This window comes from Myxine glutinosa, chromosome 11 (assembly GCF_964187855.1).
Source record: "Myxine glutinosa chromosome 11, kmMyxGlut1.1, whole genome shotgun sequence".
NCBI classification, from domain to species: domain Eukaryota; kingdom Metazoa; phylum Chordata; class Myxini; order Myxiniformes; family Myxinidae; genus Myxine; species Myxine glutinosa.
In genome coordinates, this window is record NC_136271.1 from 96,952,734 (window position 1) to 96,970,363 (window position 17,630).

The window sequence follows — 17,630 nt, forward strand, 5'->3', positions numbered from 1 at the left end:
AGCCATAAGTGACCGGTTCGGGCAGAAAATGTGTTTGTCTGCCGGTGGCATGGGCGGCACCAAAGCTTCAAAACACCGGGCAATCGCTTCTCGAGCAGCTGGTTGCTGCCCTCTCCCGGCCATCTTTGTCGGTCCTACGCACGATTTCCCATTAACCCCAGGCAGGCCTGGTCAGGCCGGTATCCCGAAGAGTGCATCCTGCCAGACAAATAAGGTTGGAGGATGTAGTTATACAGGTTTTTTTTATCAGCATATGCAGGTTGGACGAGCATTTTCCTTTTTATTCTTTTCCCCAGCAGGGGTGAAAAGCAATTTTGCCAGCGTTGCTACCTTGGAATCAGATGAGCGAGCGATGTATGCTGGATGCACAAGTGCTCCAGGTTGGACTCTCACCATTTCTTCCATCTTCATTCTATCCCTACAGACCCTGATGCTGCAGCAGCTGAAGCTATGATGCTGCTGAATTCTTTTGAACAAGGTGGAAATTCACGTCTTGCTCTTTTTAAAGCACCTATGCACCTGCCGCACATGAATGGACCATGTTGGAGGGTTTCACAGAGTAGAAAATGCATTGATGCTGTCATTGTTTTTTCATTATTACCTCATTAGTGATTACCTCAAGTGATAGGGCCAAAAACAATATGAACAAACAATCACCTTTGGAGGCCATTTTTCCCCGCAGAGCAGGGGTTGCCGATTTTTGGGCACCGTGGTCCCCTTTTTGAAGAAATGTTTTACTACCGGATGTTCTTCCTGCCGCAAACCCTGTTAGTCGCCTCTTGCGACCCACAGGGATTTACCAGTGACTGGTACTCAATTTGCGGACCTCGGAAAGATGACAGGCTGAGTCAACCCCCCTGGCGTTAATTCAGCGATCAACTGGGATTCAAACTCAGGATCCTAGGATACCAAGCCGGCACCCGAACCGCTAAGCCAACACCAGGCCAAAAACAATATATAGTATTGTTGCGGATTCGGGGTTCGGCACTCCCGTTACCAAGGGGGGGTTAATCCCCTTGTATTTTAAGCTGACCGTCCCCCGATCCTGAAAACTATAACGCTCCTCTGCGGTCGAGACTGGCCAGGGTGATTGGTCAATGGAGGTCCCAAATACCTGAGTGCCAATCTCTCCGCAAAGCAGGGAGATAATTCCCGCTCGGACCATGGACAAGATGGAATTTGCCGAGCGGTTAGCAATCCGAAGCCCGAGCCATTAACAAAAGGACTAACCCGATCCTGAGTGGTTGGCCAAATCGTGCCGCGGGTACCCAATGGACAGAAAAGACTAAGACGATCGAATGAAAGAAGAAACCAAAGTGTAAAGGAAGAACACAGGAATTTATTAACAACAATAATTAAAGAGGAAATGAAAGGAAGAATGTACAAGGGAAGAAGATGAAGCAGAACACAGTGCAGTCTTAAACAGTCTTAATTATCACGCCCCAGGACGACACAAATAGACTTACACGTAGGGGTAATGATGGCAGGGAAGGAAGGTCCAAGCAGATGGACAGTGTGGGCCCCGGCTCCGATCCACGCTCCATCCCGGTTCACGCTCCGGTTCCGATCCACGCTCCGGTTCCGATCCACGCTCCGGTTCCGCGGCGAAACCTGGCAGGCAGCGCTGTTCGTGTCTTGTTGGAACGCGAGCGGACCTTATTTGTCGGGGTTGATATATTGGGGAAGGTATTCGGCTTTCTCCCTCTCTCTCTCAACCTGCATGAACGGCCGAAGTTCAACAGAAGTCCCCGGGGAAGTTTTACGTGCAGCTCCAGCCAGAAGTCCGTGGCGAGAAGCAGTCCAACAAGTAGTCCGTCAAAGGGCTCTGCGCGGTCACTTATATCGTGCGCTTTGAGATCAAGCCGCATATCCTCGCACCCCGCCCACCGGTGAGCTCCCCTCAGCCTTGGTTGGTTCGCGAGGGCTCACCGGCTCCGCCCCTAACAGGGCCACGCCTCATTCTGAGCGCTCCGTCCCCTTCTTCTCCGGCTTGACCGCGTGCATAATGGCGTTTGGAGCCAGGCAGCGAACGCTGCTGGCAAGCAAAGGCGCGTAACCACAATTTGGAGAGAGTCAAGCCGCAAAATGAATGGGATTGAAGGTCCTATCTTATTTAATTAATGCAACGCAGATTCAAACTATTGGAAACAGAGCCTTACCTAAAATACATACTAATGAAATAATTAGAGTTCCTATGGTGCCCTACGTGTTGTATATGGACTAATTAGGGTGCGACCTTTAACCTTTAGAAGATTGGAATATTTACAGGGAATTATTTACCATGGATTATTATTTACAAGTGCCGGTTCTAAAAACCGTAACAGTATGTTATTTCAACAATTTGTGGATGAGTTAGGACGACACTTGATGGACGAGTGCATACCGGACTAGAACAAGCCGATTAGATTCTGGTTCAGGTCCGAATCCAGATCAGGCCTATCAATGGGACACAAAACGTAAACTGTTCTGCCTGATGGAGGTTTGCTCTCTACCGAGTTCTAGTTTCACCCCTGTTTGTCTGTCTGTTTCTTTGTCTGTGAACAGGATATCTCAAAAAGTTAAGGACGGATTCAGACGAAATTTGTGCACAGGTTGGGTATGTAACAAAGACGAATTGATTCGATTTTTGGGGAAGATCCGCATCTGGATCTGACAATTTTTTAAGTGATTCTTCACCATTGAGAGATAGGGCAAATCTGATATATAGCATGAGACTTCAAAATGTTGTGGATGAGTTATGACAAAACTAGGTGGATGAGATGTTTAGGTGACAAGAACAATCCGATTAGATTTTGGTTCAGGTCCAGATCTAGATCCGGCCTATCAGTGGGATACAAAACATAAACTGTTCAGCCAGGTGTAGGTATGCGCTCTACCGGGTTCCGTTCTGGTTTTAATTTGTAACCAAGATTCACCAATTTGTAATGTCTTTTAAGCTATTTTATAGCAGTTGATTTCCAAATACTTGTCAAATCGTGAGCACCGAAGAGTCTTGTCTGAAAGCATGATAGTCGGGCCTGGTTATAACAGGACCTCAGAGCCACTGGAAATGCTAGGCCTTGTTTTCTGAACATGTGGCTTTCTGATTGCATTGCTTTCTACTGGGGATAGTTTTCACAAAATCAGAAAAATGCAATTTTCTAATCATTCTCATTGCTCAACGAACATGAATCCCAAGAAAAGGAAAGAATCGCACAGTAATTGATTCAACTGCTGTTGCGTTATGAAATGGTCGTCTTTGGTGAAGGGAAACACCAAAGAGTAGGAATATTAAATGGAGCAACAGTAACATGAAGATGTCTTGGAAGAGGTCTGAAAGTTTAGGTTGAGTCATCTTTGGATCGGGAAGTGATTTTTGCCAAGAAGGCATTTTCTAAAGGTCCGCCTTTGTATTCAAAGGTGTGCTGAATGAAGGAGAAGCTGATGGTTTGACCTTGTCGCTAGGCCCGGCTGCACCGAGGAAGGCATTGGTATGGGTCTCGGCACCGTGTGGCTGCCCGTAGCCTCGAGGGGCCTGCCGGGGATGACCTCTAAGCGAATGAACAGCGCAGAGGGCCTGGGCAGAACCGTGCGAGCCCTGCACAATAAGTAATGGGATGGCAAAGTGCATTTCTGCAAGAGATGGGACATGCCCTTGATCTTGTTCTCAAAGTTGCTGACAGCTGAATGCTTTACCTTGTGCCATCAGCCTTTTATTGTTCTTTCTTAATTATTGACCTGGTTCAAGGTGCTCTCTTTGTTATTGTTTTATTTTATCAGCGATATCTCACAAAGATTTAATGATTTAGACTTTAGAGGTAGCCTCGCCAAAGTTTTTATTTGGTATCAAAAATAAGAAGAGTGACTGGATAGACTACCCAGCTAACACAACACCGTTGGGCCAACGTTGGAAAATAGACGTCGCAAATGCAACCAATAGGCAACGTTAGGCTGACGTTGGAAAATGGACGCCGCAATTGCAACCAATAAGCAACGTTATGCCGACGTTAGAAAATGGACGCCGCAATTGCAACCAATAAGCAACGTTGGGCCGACGTTGGAAAATATACGTCGCAAATGCAACCAATAGGCAACGTTAGGTCGACGTTAGAAAATGGATGCCGCAATTGCAACCAATAAGCAACGTTGGGCCGACGTTGGAAAATATACGTCGCAAATGCAACCAATAGGCAACGTTATGCCGACGTTAGAAAATGGACGCCGCAATTGCAACCAATAAGCAACGTTAGGCCGACGTTGGAAAATAAACGTCGCAATTGCAACCAATGGGCAATGTTGGGCCGACGTTGGAAAATATACGTCGCAATTGCAACCAATGGGCAACAATGGGCCGACGTTGGAAAATAGATGTCGCAATTTCAACCAATGGACAACGTTAGGCCGACGTTGGAAAATAGACGTCACAATTGCAACCAATGGACAACGTTAGGCCGACGTTGGAAAATGGACGCCGCAATTGCAACCAATAAGCAACATTAGGCCGACGTTGGAAAATAGACGTCGCAAATGCAACCAATAGGCAACGTTAGGCCGACGTTAGAAAATGGACGCCGCAATTGCAACCAATAAGCAACGTTAGGCCGACGTTGGAAAATAAACGTCACAATTGCAACCAATGGGCCGACGTTGGAAAATAGACGTCACAATTGCAACCAATGGACAACATTGGGCCGACGTTGGAAAATAGACGTCGCAATTGCAACCAATGGACGACGTTAGGCTGACGTTGGAAAATAAACGTCGCAATTGCAACCAATGGGCAACGTCACCCCGACGTCAACAATGCGCTTGCGACCAATTGACCAAATGCCAACGTTGGCCCAACGGCGTTGTGTTAGCTGGGTAGTGTCTGAGGTTTGCACGCTTTAGATCCTTTAGATTTATAGAGTCCAACTCGATAAGCGCAATTTCTCTCCACCAGTGAGCCAGGTAGTTGTGTCGAAGTCAATTCATAGAATGTGTATATTTGTTGTCTGCATTTTATGACCGCGCGGACACCTGCTGCTCATTGTCTGGCAAGTTGTGAAATGTACGTTGTGTTTTTCTATGTACAATTGACACACGAAGCAATTGCAATCAGAAATCGACATTCGTGTAAAAGCGCGACAACATGGATGATTTGTATGCATTCTTTATGAGCAATGAATAATCTTTCAATCAATTCAAATTGTGGTTGCAAGAATACGAATTCCTCGCATCATCAAGCATGTTTGGGCTCATTAGCAAACCGCGTCAGATGCAAAGCCCGGACATTGGAGGAGAGACGCGTTGAAGAATATTGAGTTTTGAAATAAAGCAAGTGGCAATTTTTCTGGTTAAATTCCCAAAATCTAGGCTCTCTGCTCACTTTCACTCGTTCATTCCTCTTTTCTCCCGCCTCTGGAACAAACTCCCTCACTCCCTTCAATCCCACTCCACCCTCCAGGTCTTTAAAACAGCTGTTCACCACCATCTGTTATCCACCCACATCCAAAACCTTGATCTTTTCTACCCCCGCTAATTTTACCCCAGATTCACTTTTTTTGAAATACCAACTTCTGTCCTGGAAGTCCTTGCAGTGTTCATATGTTTTATACTTCTCCCCCCTTCCTGTGCCTCCTCTCCCCAAGCCCTCTCCCTCCCACAGATCTCCCGATGTTCCTGCTCTCAAATGTTGTGTTTGTGTGCTTGCCCTTCTCTCCCCATCTTGTCTACCGCTCCCCTTATTATATATTTTATGTCTGTTTTTTTGTGATTAATGTTAGCTCTTCCACGAGCCTCGATCTTGTATCAAAAACATAAAGTTTCTAAGATTGTATTATTAACTCGTCACGTGGTATCGATATAAGTTTCCATATGTAAGACAGGAAGGTGAGATTGTCGGTCTGTGTGGTTTGTGCTTCCCAGATGCAAGGGCATACAAGCAGGACCGGGAGAGCTCAGTACCTTCTGGGAACGACCTCTCAGCATCACCTGGCTGTCCTTCAGCCTTCGAGCCTGTCGGAAGAGACAGGTATAGTTTCGAAGTTAAGATGTATCGCTCTGGAATCTTAGAAATGAGGAACGAATGGTGATTTGGAGACATCCACGGTCATACTGACTTCCGGTTGGTTTGAAGCGCTGCGAATAATGGAAGCGGTGACTCCGCTTGCAGATACAAAATGGGAAACCAGTCATTTCCCTGGATGCTTCCATTACCGCATTATGAATAATTATATTAAACGACATTGATAGCCGGTATATCTTTAATCACTGAACATTTGCTATTAACCATGAATTATTAAAGGCAAAGGTGTTAATCTCATTTTATAGGTTAGTGCAGCGTACCTCTAATTATAGTACGTATATAAGGGCCGAGGCCTATTCACCTGGCCAAATTTCATCCGGCCACCCACATCAGGTTCATTCGAGCATCAATTACAATCGGCCGATCCATCGACATACTTGTAAACTCTTTCCCTGAACATCAATTTTCAACACAGATGCAATCGGTTTTCTTGTTCTACATCCACAGTCAAATATTCTCACTCACAACGAGCAATTTCCTGCAATATTCGTGATAAACATGCCGAGCGGTATTACCTCCGCCACCGAAGATGGACTGACGTTATGTATGTACGTAGTATACACCCCCGTCTGCTTGTCTGTGAGCAGGGTATCTCAAAATGTTGTGGCCAGATCATAACAAAACTTGGTGGACACATTGGTAGGTGACAAGAACTGGCTGATTTGATTTTGGTTGAGGTCCGAATCCAGATCCGGCCTATCGGTGGATACAAAATGTAAACTGTGCAGCCTGGCGGAGGTCTGCGCTCTACCAAGTGCCGTTCAAGTATACTGTCTCATTAATCAAAGAAACAATCAAAATATAGTTGAATGTGTGCAAAATTGGTTTTATTTGAGTGAAATTCAAAAAGTTTGATGACGTCATCATTTACAGTCAGACATACCAGCGCCAACAACGGTAGTCGTTCCTGAAATGGCGCAGATTTCCATGTCTGCTAATTATCCGTTTTCCGCTATTGTTTCTAAATTGCTCTTTTTATCTGCGAAGTGTCACAGGTCGACAAGAGTTGTGCATGGTTGTTGTTGCTGTTGTTGTGGTTCTTGGGGGGTAGGGGGGGGGGGGGGGTTGATTTTTGAAAAGTGCACCCATTGGTCAAACAGATGCCCCCACCCACATTTGTTGCATGACTCCACCCACCATGGCACCCAGACAAAGTAATATTGCCGCCATCTTGGTTTTCTGGTGGGTCGAAGACATCAGGCCTGTTGGCCTCTGCTGATTATACACTGCCCGGGTTTGTTGCGTCAGATTTCGATTGACTTAGTTTGGGTCGAGTGTTATTCACAATGAGAGACCCCGACAAATCAAATCATGTGTCAAATAAAATTACGAGTAAAGTTAAATCAATCCCGTCAGCACGCATGGTACTTGCCTCCCTAAAAAAATAGCGTTACAGAATTTTTGAATGGTCCCATTTTGGGGTTAAACAATCTGTGACCGTGTAACGAATGAGCTCGTTCTGATATAACTGTGGCGGAGGCTGACATGGATAAGAGGTGTCGACTTAATTTTTTTTAATAACGCATTAAATGTGTGTTTCCCAATCGCTCTGCTCATCTTTGACGAGTCCTTTAAATGCGCGTTTCACAATTCGCCGGTTACCAGATTTTGTCGTAGGTTGTGTCCACAGTGCAATCATTCTTGTTATTTGAATGAAAGTGTTTACATGAGCGAATGAAAAAAATGTAAGTAAAACTTCTTTTTTTTTTTTTTGTCTCCACTGTCACATATGTGTACATTACATGAAATACTAGAAAGGCACTTGGTAGGGCACACACCTCCACCAGGCTGAATGGTTTACGTTTTGTATCCCACTGATAGGCCGGATCTGGAATCATGTCCAAATTTTTTTCATGTCCAAATCATGTCTAAAAAGGGTACAGCACAAACAACCATATGTTGGCAACCAATGTGCAGACATAATGCAAACAATGACCTCCTTATGTGTCGAAGCTCCTTATATAGGAAGTCGTATTTATTTATTTATTTATTTATCCTTAACCTGTGAAAAAAATGCATGAGGAAGCAACCAAAGCAACTTTGTAGATTTCTCAGTAATTTGAGTGGAGGCCGCCATCGTGGGTTCTGCATGATCAGCTGTGAAAAGCATGTGCTGTTTTTCTTTGTCACTTTGTTATTTCCCAAAGGTTATGACATCTAATTTTACACCACACTTTGGCTAATTGGACAGATCTGAAGGCAGCAACAACAAATTTCAATTTGCACAATAATTTGTGGCAAAAAGCTACAATTATCACTGTTGTGTGAGGTCATGTCACTGCAATCTCGATGTCTTTATTTTAACATTTGTTTTAAATCTGGTGACAAATCCTTAGAATTCTACATCTTCCAGTTATCTAAAAAAAATTTTTTAACGTTTATTTATACTGAAAGATATTTTTGGAGTGGTGAAGGGAGGAGGGGGAGGGGGGGGGGGTTGCTTCATACCTGTATTTCATACCTTCATAAAGCCTTGGTAGCACAATAAAACCTGCTGTGTTTGGCCTAAATTGGGGAATAGAAGCCTTCCAGTTTTGAGCTGAACAGTATTGTACTCCCATTTTTGGTATACTGCACTTGTGTTTAACATAGTACTCATATGGTATAACTCATATACCAATGTTTAATATAATAATAGTATAGTAGATCAAAAATAAGTATACCTATTTTTAATGTAATGATGCTGTAGCTCATTAATGAGGTATCAATTAAATGTACTTTATTTATGTTCATGCTGTTCCTTGGCATCAAAATGGTATAACTGATCTGATGTACAAACAAGTACTTTGGTCCTGCCAAAGCAGTTTATTGGCAAGGGGGTGGTTTGCCATTGCCTTTACAGCAGTAGTCAGGGCCAGAATTTGGAATTTGGTCATGGTGCTGTCGATATCTCGTCTACGCCTCGTGAACGACACTGTGGGATCTTCAACGTCCACCAACTAATTCTGGCAGACAGGACGCCCAGTTTAAGGTCCATCCAAGGGACAGCACACACTGATGAATCACCCGACCTGTGAAACACCAGGATGACATTTTATAGATGGTCGACATTTGAACCCAGGCTAGACAGCTTGGAGAGGCGAGTGTGCATACCTCCATGTTGTCCTGCCAGCCCTAAAATGGTATTACCTTTGCTTAATATAATAATACGAGAAGGACCGGCCAGGAAGGTTATGTTATTATCCTTATTCAAACATGTAATTTAACACACCTCACTGCACTGGAAAACGTGGGGACAGGAATACTACAATGTAAAGGATGTGGACTTGTAATACCTTCTCCCACCTAGAGGTGGTGCTACACGATACACATTTACATAGAGAATTTGCATCCTACCCCCTCCCCTCCCTTCCCGGCCCCACAATACCACCAGTAAAGTTTTTTTTTTTAACCTCTATGCACCAATCGGGGCCATGCTGATCTGATGTCGCAAGTCTGGATGTAATCGGGCTAGAATTCTCGGAGGAGCAGCGCGACAAACAAGCAAACAAATCAACATACAAACACCGATCCATGAATTATAGTAAGTATCCTTAATAATATTTTAGATTATCATTGAAAAGGAATAGCAATGTTTAATATAATAATAGTATAGTAGATCAATAAATAAGTATACCTATTTTTAATGAAATGATGCTGTAGCTCATTAATGAGGTATCAATTAAATGTACTCTTGACAGAGTGTTCATGCTGTTCCTTGGCAAATAATATACTAGGTTGCCTGCCCTTTCCATCCTGGCATTCCATGAGCCCAGGTATTTGTAATGTGTTCACAGGGCTGGCAATAACTCATCTACTGTTCTGGAAAGGCACCATGGGATCTTTGGCATCCTCCAACGACCAGTGCTGGCAGACGGGTCCTCCGGCTTATCGTCCTTCCAATGGACGGCACGCACATTGATGCCTCAACCTCCATGCAAAAACACCAGGATTCGATTTTATAGCTAGGTCAGGATTGGAACCCAGGCTAAACTCGGAGGCGAGTGCGGCTATCCTGTATTTGGGTTACTCGTTTAATCCAGGGTATCACAATTTCCGCATAGGCCTCTTCACTACACAGTTGCCGTAAAAATTCAAAAAAAATTTCTAAACAACCAGAACATCGAAATGAAGTCTCACATTTATAGTTTTCAAGTGCTAAACATAAGTATACAAAAACAGCTTGGATCTCAAGATGTGATGCACGATTATAAATCTAAGCATGAAATAACATTCCGTGCTATATCCAGCCATAAATCAATGGGCAAATATTTATCTTGATGCCTGTGGTTTAATCTTGTTTGGAGCAATTAGGTTTTGTTAACAGCCAATGCTGAGGTTTCCCTGCCGTTTCAGGGAAAAAGATGATGCAGAAAACACAACTAAGAGCGAGACACCAGAACATCCACCCTGCAAGCAAGCATCTTTGGACAAGCGTCGTTTCTCAGAAATGCTGACAGATGCGAACCAAATGGCACAAGCCAATTTCACAAAAAGCCCTGTGGAGCATGTTGGAGAAAATGTAGCACAGAGGTGCGATACTGAGTCGCCCACGATCGACGGTCCATTGGACTTGAGGACCGGACGAGGGAGCAATGCAATTGTCGGAACGTCTGCGCCACCCGTGCCCCCTAAAAGAAGGCGGCCATCAGCATCGCTGCCCATAAAAAAGCGCCGACCTGCCATGGTGGACGCCATCGGCGATGGTGACGAGCAGAGTTTGCATGACGCAGCTGGATCACTGCTCCACCTCGCCAGGACCCGTGGATCTTTAGGTCGATGCGCAGGCAAAGGGCCTCCTTCGACTCTCATTGAAACTGGGTCGGATGCGTCTTGATCATCTGTAGGCTTCAGATGATCCTGCGGATGCAGGAGGTTCTGCACCCGCTCATACAACATCCAATGTTAAACTTGAAAGAAAACGCGAACAAGTTCTTCCAGGGCCATGTTCTCTTCTTTCTGTTGTTTTTGCACGGCCATAATGATGCCGTGTCAGTCGTTATTCTCCAGCTGAGTCTCTGTCCATAATGTGAGTGTTTGAGCGCATGCCGTTGGATGAGTGTTACACGACTGGGGGATATCTGTTGCAATATGAAATGTAACCATAAGTTAATATTCAGCACAAATGTTAACGGTGGTTTAATTCCCTTGAAATTCATGTGAGTTGCTCAAAAGTAATTTAAGAAAACGAGTTGCTATTCAATTTGAAAGCAGCCGTCTGTTCATTCGCAGGTGTTGCAGGTATTTTTGAACATATAATCTTTGTTTTTGTTGCAGAATTTGGCATGAAAATGACCTTTCTATTGAATCCAAATAAGTATTGTACATTCTAATCCAAGCACAAGTGGGTGATGATGTAGTGATTCGGCTGACAGTGTGGGGTGATCCAATAATTTTAACTCGGGAGGAAGTGTTGTGCGTGCTCCTGAGAAATCCAATGCTGCAGCTGTTCACTTGACCAAGCAGCAATACAAAAATAAAATCTTCTCTGACCTACTTCCATGGGGACCGAAGCCATAGTATCGTTTGAGTTATGCGATGTGCTCTTTGCAGTAGTGATGTTAAATATTTTGAATTTCTGCACTTGTCCATGCTTCCAAATGCGTTGTCGTTGTCCAGATGAACGTTGTGTTTGTCTTTAAGCCGGTGAGAATTCTGAAATAGCATCATGGGAGAAAATTAGATACTTGCCCAAGCCAGAGTTTGAAATATATATATATATACATACTGCCCTCCATAAATATTGGAACAGTGATATCAAATTGTTATATTTTCACAATATACTGAATACATTTGGATGCGAGATCAAAAGATGAATATGAGGCAAAAGTACAGAAGGTCGGCTCTTATTTATTGGTATTTCTATGTACAGTATACATGTTTTACCATTGTAGAACAATATAACTTTTATGTTCACTCCCCCCATTTTAGGTAAGCATAAGTATTGGAACAGATTAACTTAAAGTAATTTTAAGTCGTAAAATCGATAGTATTTGGTTGCATATCCTTTGCATACAATAACTGCATAGAGTATGTGACCCATTGACATCACCAAACTCTTCATATCTTCCTTTGAGATGCTTTGCCAAGTCTTTACTGCAGCCATTTTCAGTTGTTATTTGTTTTAAGGGGGTTCATGAAATTAGTCTCCTCTTCAGTAAGTGAAATGTATGCTCCATTACATTTAAATCGAGAGATTGACTTAGCCAGTCTAGAACCTTTCACTTTTTCCCCTGATGAACTCCGTGGTTGCGTTGGCGATGTGTTTTGGGTCGATGTCTTGCTGCATGGTGAAGCGCCACCCCAATGAGTTTGGAGGCATTTTCTTGTACATAGGCAAACAAAATGTTTATGTACTGTTACGTGCTCCTCCCCGACCCCCTGGTCACGGTGTACCTCCAAGCCCCGAGAGGAGTCACGGCAGAAAAATGTGTTATACTGTGTGTCAAAGATCAATGGAGAAGCCACCCCAATTGTTACTCACAAACAAACATTGTATTGAGATCACACAAGAATAACGGTACAACAACAATAGTATTCAAAAGTACAATCAATATGTCCTATGATGGTACCATCAGTTTTGCAATATATAACTCACTGTGCTCCAAGTGAGTGTAACAAGAACATTCCCCAATGTCTCTTATTCCCGGCTCCAAGATGAAGTTGATTCGCTCCAGCGATCGCTAGAACGATGTCCAAACGACCAGAATCCTGTGCGGATGGCGAGGGCAGTCACACAGCCAAAGCTGTACAAAGGCACCCTCAAGGCGACTGGGAAATCCAAAGGTGCCCTACAGGCGACCGAGAGATCACACCCTCGGGTATGGACGAATTAGCCTTCAAAAATCCACCTCACACACACGCCCCAGATCGACGTCTGAATGCGGTGAGAATTGTCGAAAAGAAACGAAACCGCGAGCGAAGCACAAATCCTGCGCAAGTCAAAATGGCCGACGCCCTGGTCTCGTGGCGCATGGCACGGCGATGATTCTCTCCTGAATCGATCGCATGCAGGTTGACCGGTCACAGCGATGACAACTCCGTCGTAGGAATTCCTCTCCCGGAAACCCGAAAGTTCGCTAGTGACTCTGGCTCGCCAACGGAGCAACTTGGCTTTCTTGTCCGACTCATTCGCTCCGCCCTCTTTTCTCTTCTTCTTCCTCTTCGTCTTCCGGTTCCCGATCCGGTTTCATTTTTAAAACTCCTTTTACCTTTTGACAATAATAATTGCTATTTCCCTCAAACAACAATAATAATAATACATGGAACCAGAAATGTTTCAAGTGGATGAAAACCACAACACCGGAAGTGACGAATCCGTAACAGTACACTTCCAAATTCGTTCTGCTGCGGCCATCATTATTTACATCATCAATAAAGATGAGGGAACCAGTTCCAGAGGCAGCCAAGCAAGCCCAAGCCATGACACTTCCTCCACCATGCTTCACATTTGAGGTAGTATGCTTTGGATCAGTTTCTTCCTTTCTCCATACTTTAGCCTTTTCATCACTTTGGTAAAGGTTTACCTTTTTCTCATCTACCATATAAAAAACACAATGCCAGTTTGTGTGTTTGTACAGATCTCTGGCCCCCTTCATCAGGGTAGATTTTAACGGCCAACCTTTTAACATGAATATGTGTTCACTACGGTCTATTTTTGAGGATAAAACAAACTCGAAAAACATTTTCCATAAAAGAGTAATTATGTCTCTTCTGTAGGAAATGTAGACGGTGGCTTGGAAACCGAGCCTCAAGGGTGGTGTACAGAATCGTTTTTTTATCACAATAAATACAATGCACATAAATACAATGGAGGTGAAATTCGCTGCACTTGAAGTGCAATGTGCGCAGAGTAAAACGAGTGTTCATTTACGTCTGTAGGATGTCTAACAAGTAAAGAAAAAGCACACCTGACACTAGGCCGAGGCTTCAGACTTTGGCACGCTCATGAGGCTGCACCATGAAATAAACTGTACCAACACGTCATTTTTGATAGGCTTTTATACTTGTCTGTCCATAAAACTTTGTTCCAGAACTCTACTGGCATACCTTTGTACTTGGCAAATTCTAATCTGGCCTTTCTGTTTTTAGTGCTGTTGAGAGGCTTGCATCTTGCGGTGTAGGTGTAGCCTTTGTAATTCTGCTGTCGAAGTCTTCTGCAAACGGTAGGTTTTTATATTTTCACCCCTGCCCTCTGGAGGTTGTTGGTGATGTCACTGACAGTAGTTTTAGAGTTTTTCTTCACAGCTCTGATGAGTTTTCTGTCATCAACTGCAGTTGTTTTCCTTGGCTGACCTGTCCGTTGTCTATTGCTAAGTACGTTAGTGGTTTATTTATTTTCCAAGATATTCCAAATTGTTGTACTTGCTAAGCCCAATTTATGTGCTATGGTTCTCATGTAATTATCCTGTTCTTTCAGCTTCCAAATTGCTTGCTTTTCTTTCATAGACAGTGCTGTGGTCTTCATTTTGGTTTATGCCGACTGATCTCATAGACAGACTCCCAAGGCAAAAGCAAAGGTTAAAACCAAGACTAGACATTCACAGCCCTTTTATGGGTGAGCAATCAATGCAACAAGAAACACCTGTCAGTCACTTGTTCCAATACCTATGCTTACCGAAAATTTGGGGACTGAATATAAAAAGTGTTATTGTTCCACAATGGTAAATCATATATACATAGCAATACCAATAAATAAAAGTTGACCTTCTGTACTCTTGCCTCATATTCATATTTTGAACTCAAATCCAAATTTATTGAGCAAATCACAATAATAACAAATTTGACTTCAATGTTCCAATATTTACGGAGGGCACTGTATATGTATGTATGTATGTATGTATGTATGTATGTATATATATATATATATATATATATATATATATATATATATATATATATATATATATATATATATATATATATATATATATATATATATATATATATATATATATATATATATATATATACACAAAGAATTAAGTTAAGCACCCCCCCGTTTTTTTACAACCTCGCACATTACAAGTTTGTTGTCATCAAAACAGTGTAATATACCCATGATATTGCTATATTTTCTGGAGAAGTGATATTATGGTCACATAAAAACATAACAATCATGCCGTTTTCAATATTTTATTCTGAATAATTTAAGGTGAAATTTTTTGGGAATTTTAGGCATATTTTCACCTCAATTTAAGTATGGAGCTATAGGTCCATCACGGACAGTGTGGATGACGTTTATGTTTTCTAACGTACAGTCATTGTTCTGAGAAGACCTCTAGCGATCTTTGCGTCAATAACGTGTGTAGGACCCACGTGATCGGATCACTGACTCAACCCTACGTCTCATAGACCCTGTAAGCCGTCGTATGCGTTGCTGTGGCAGGTTGTTCCATTCCCGATGTAATGCACGTTCCAATTCATCCAGATTGGCGATTGGAGGGACCATCTTCGCAATTTGTCGTCCCAACATGTCCCAAACGTGCTCGAGGGGGTTCAGGTCAGGACTGTACGCAGGCCAGGGGATGGTTGTCACAGCACCTTGCTCCATCCGATCACGTCGGTCCTACACACGTTATTGACGCAAAGATCGCTAGAGGTCTTCTCAGAACAATGACTGTACGTTAGAAAACATAAACGTCATCCACACTGTCCGTGATGGACCTATAGCTCCATACTTAAATTGAGGTGAAAATATGCCTAAAATTCCCAAAAAATTTCACCTTAAATTATTCAGAATAAAATATTGAAAACGGCATGATTGTTATGTTTTTATGTGACCATAATATCACTTCTCCAGAAAATATAGCAATATCATGGGTATATTACACTGTTTTGACGACAACAAACTTGTAATGTGCGAGGTTGTAAAAAAACGGGGGGGTGCTTAACTTAATTCTTTGTGTATATATATGTATGTATGTATGTATATATATATATATATATATATATATATATATATATATATATATATATATATATATATATATATATATATATATATATATATATATACATACGTATGTATGTATGTATGTATGTATGTATGTATATATATATATATATATGTAATTTTAGGTTGGGGTGTGCTGTCATAATTTCCAAATTGGTTGGTGAAAGCTAGAATATTATGTTGGTACAGCAGACCTTCATTAATCCAACTGGAATTGGAGAAAAAGGCCTTTGTAATTTTATGTACATAGTTGTTTTAAGGATCATCGTTTGGGACAGGGTGCCTTATCAGGGCCAATTAGTTGTAAGTCAATGTAACTTTGTCAAAAGTTGTTTGTTGTGATCAATACTTCAACTATATATATATATATATATATTTATTTATTTTTGTATATATCTATATATATATATATATATATACACACACACTACATGCCCAAAAGTATGTGGACACCCGAACATCAATCATGGGCATTAATATGGAGTTGGTCCCCCCCATTGCTGCTATAACAGCCTCCACTCTTCTGGGAAGGCTTTCCACTAGATGTTGGAACATTGCTGCAGGGATTTGCTTCCATTCAGCCACAAGAGCATTAGTGAGGTCGGGCACTGATGTTGGGTGATTAGGCCTGGCACGCAGTCGGCGTTCCAATTCATCCCAAAGGTGTTCGATGGGGTTGAGGTCAGGGCTCTGTGCAGGCCAGTCAAGTTCTTCCACACCGATCTCCACAAACCATTTCTGTGTGGACCTCGCTTTGTGCATGGGGGCATTGTCATGCTGAAACAGGAAAGGGCCTTCCCCAAACTGCTGCCACAAATTTGGAAGCACACAATCGTCCAGAATGTCATTGTATGCCGTAGCGTTAAGATTTCTCTTCACTGGAACTAAAGGGCCGAGCCCAGACAATGAAAAACAGCCCAGACCATTATTCCTCCTCCACAGAACTTTACAGTTGGCATTATACATTCGGGCAGGTAGCGTTCTCCTTGCATCCGCCAAACAAAGATTCGTCTTTCGGACTGCCAGATGCTGAAGCGCAATTCATCACTCCAGAGAACTGCTCCAAAGTCCAATGGCGGCGAGCTTGCCACCACTCCAGCTGACGCTTGGCATTGCGCATGGTGATCTTAAGCTTGTGTGCAGCTGCTCGGCCATGGAAACCCATTTTATGAAGCTCCCGACGAACAGTCGTTGTGCTGACACTGCTTCCAGAGGCAGTTTACAACTCGGTAGTGAGTGCTGCAACCGAGAACAGACGATTTTTATGTGCTTAAGCACTCGGCGGTCCTGTTCTGTGAGCTTGTGTGGCCTACCACTTCGCGTCCGAGCTGTTGTTTCTCCGAGACGTTTCCACTTCCCAATAACAGCACTTGCAGTTGACCGGTGCAATCCACTATTACAACGGCTGTCCGCATACATTTGGTCATGTAGTGTGTGTATGTATGTATATATATATATATATATATATATATATATATATATATCAATCAATGTGGGTGCATCATATACCAAAAAATTGGGGGTCAGTTTCAATGGGCTGGTATTGTTTTAGACGAGGTAAAAGTGAATTTTATTTAAACTAGAAACACCTGCTCCCCATGGGAGCAGCCAAGGTGTGTGCACGATAAAATGCCACGATAAGCTATCTAT

At 42.9% G+C, this 17,630-nt stretch overlaps 1 protein-coding gene across 1 annotated transcript in view; it reads left to right on the top strand.

Annotated features, from left to right (window-relative positions):
• FOXN2 (forkhead box N2) overlaps window positions 1-11,604 on the top strand; it is a 339,657-nt gene extending 328,053 nt beyond the window's left edge. Inside the window, exons 5-7 of the mRNA XM_068131449.2 lie at window positions 425-478; window positions 5,887-5,992; window positions 10,382-11,604. Of these exons, the coding sequence (XP_067987550.2) occupies window positions 425-478; window positions 5,887-5,992; window positions 10,382-10,862 (641 nt within the window). The 3' untranslated portion in view covers window positions 10,863-11,604. The remainder of the gene's footprint in view (window positions 1-424; window positions 479-5,886; window positions 5,993-10,381) is intronic.
• Window positions 11,605-17,630: the final 6,026 nt, after the last annotated feature.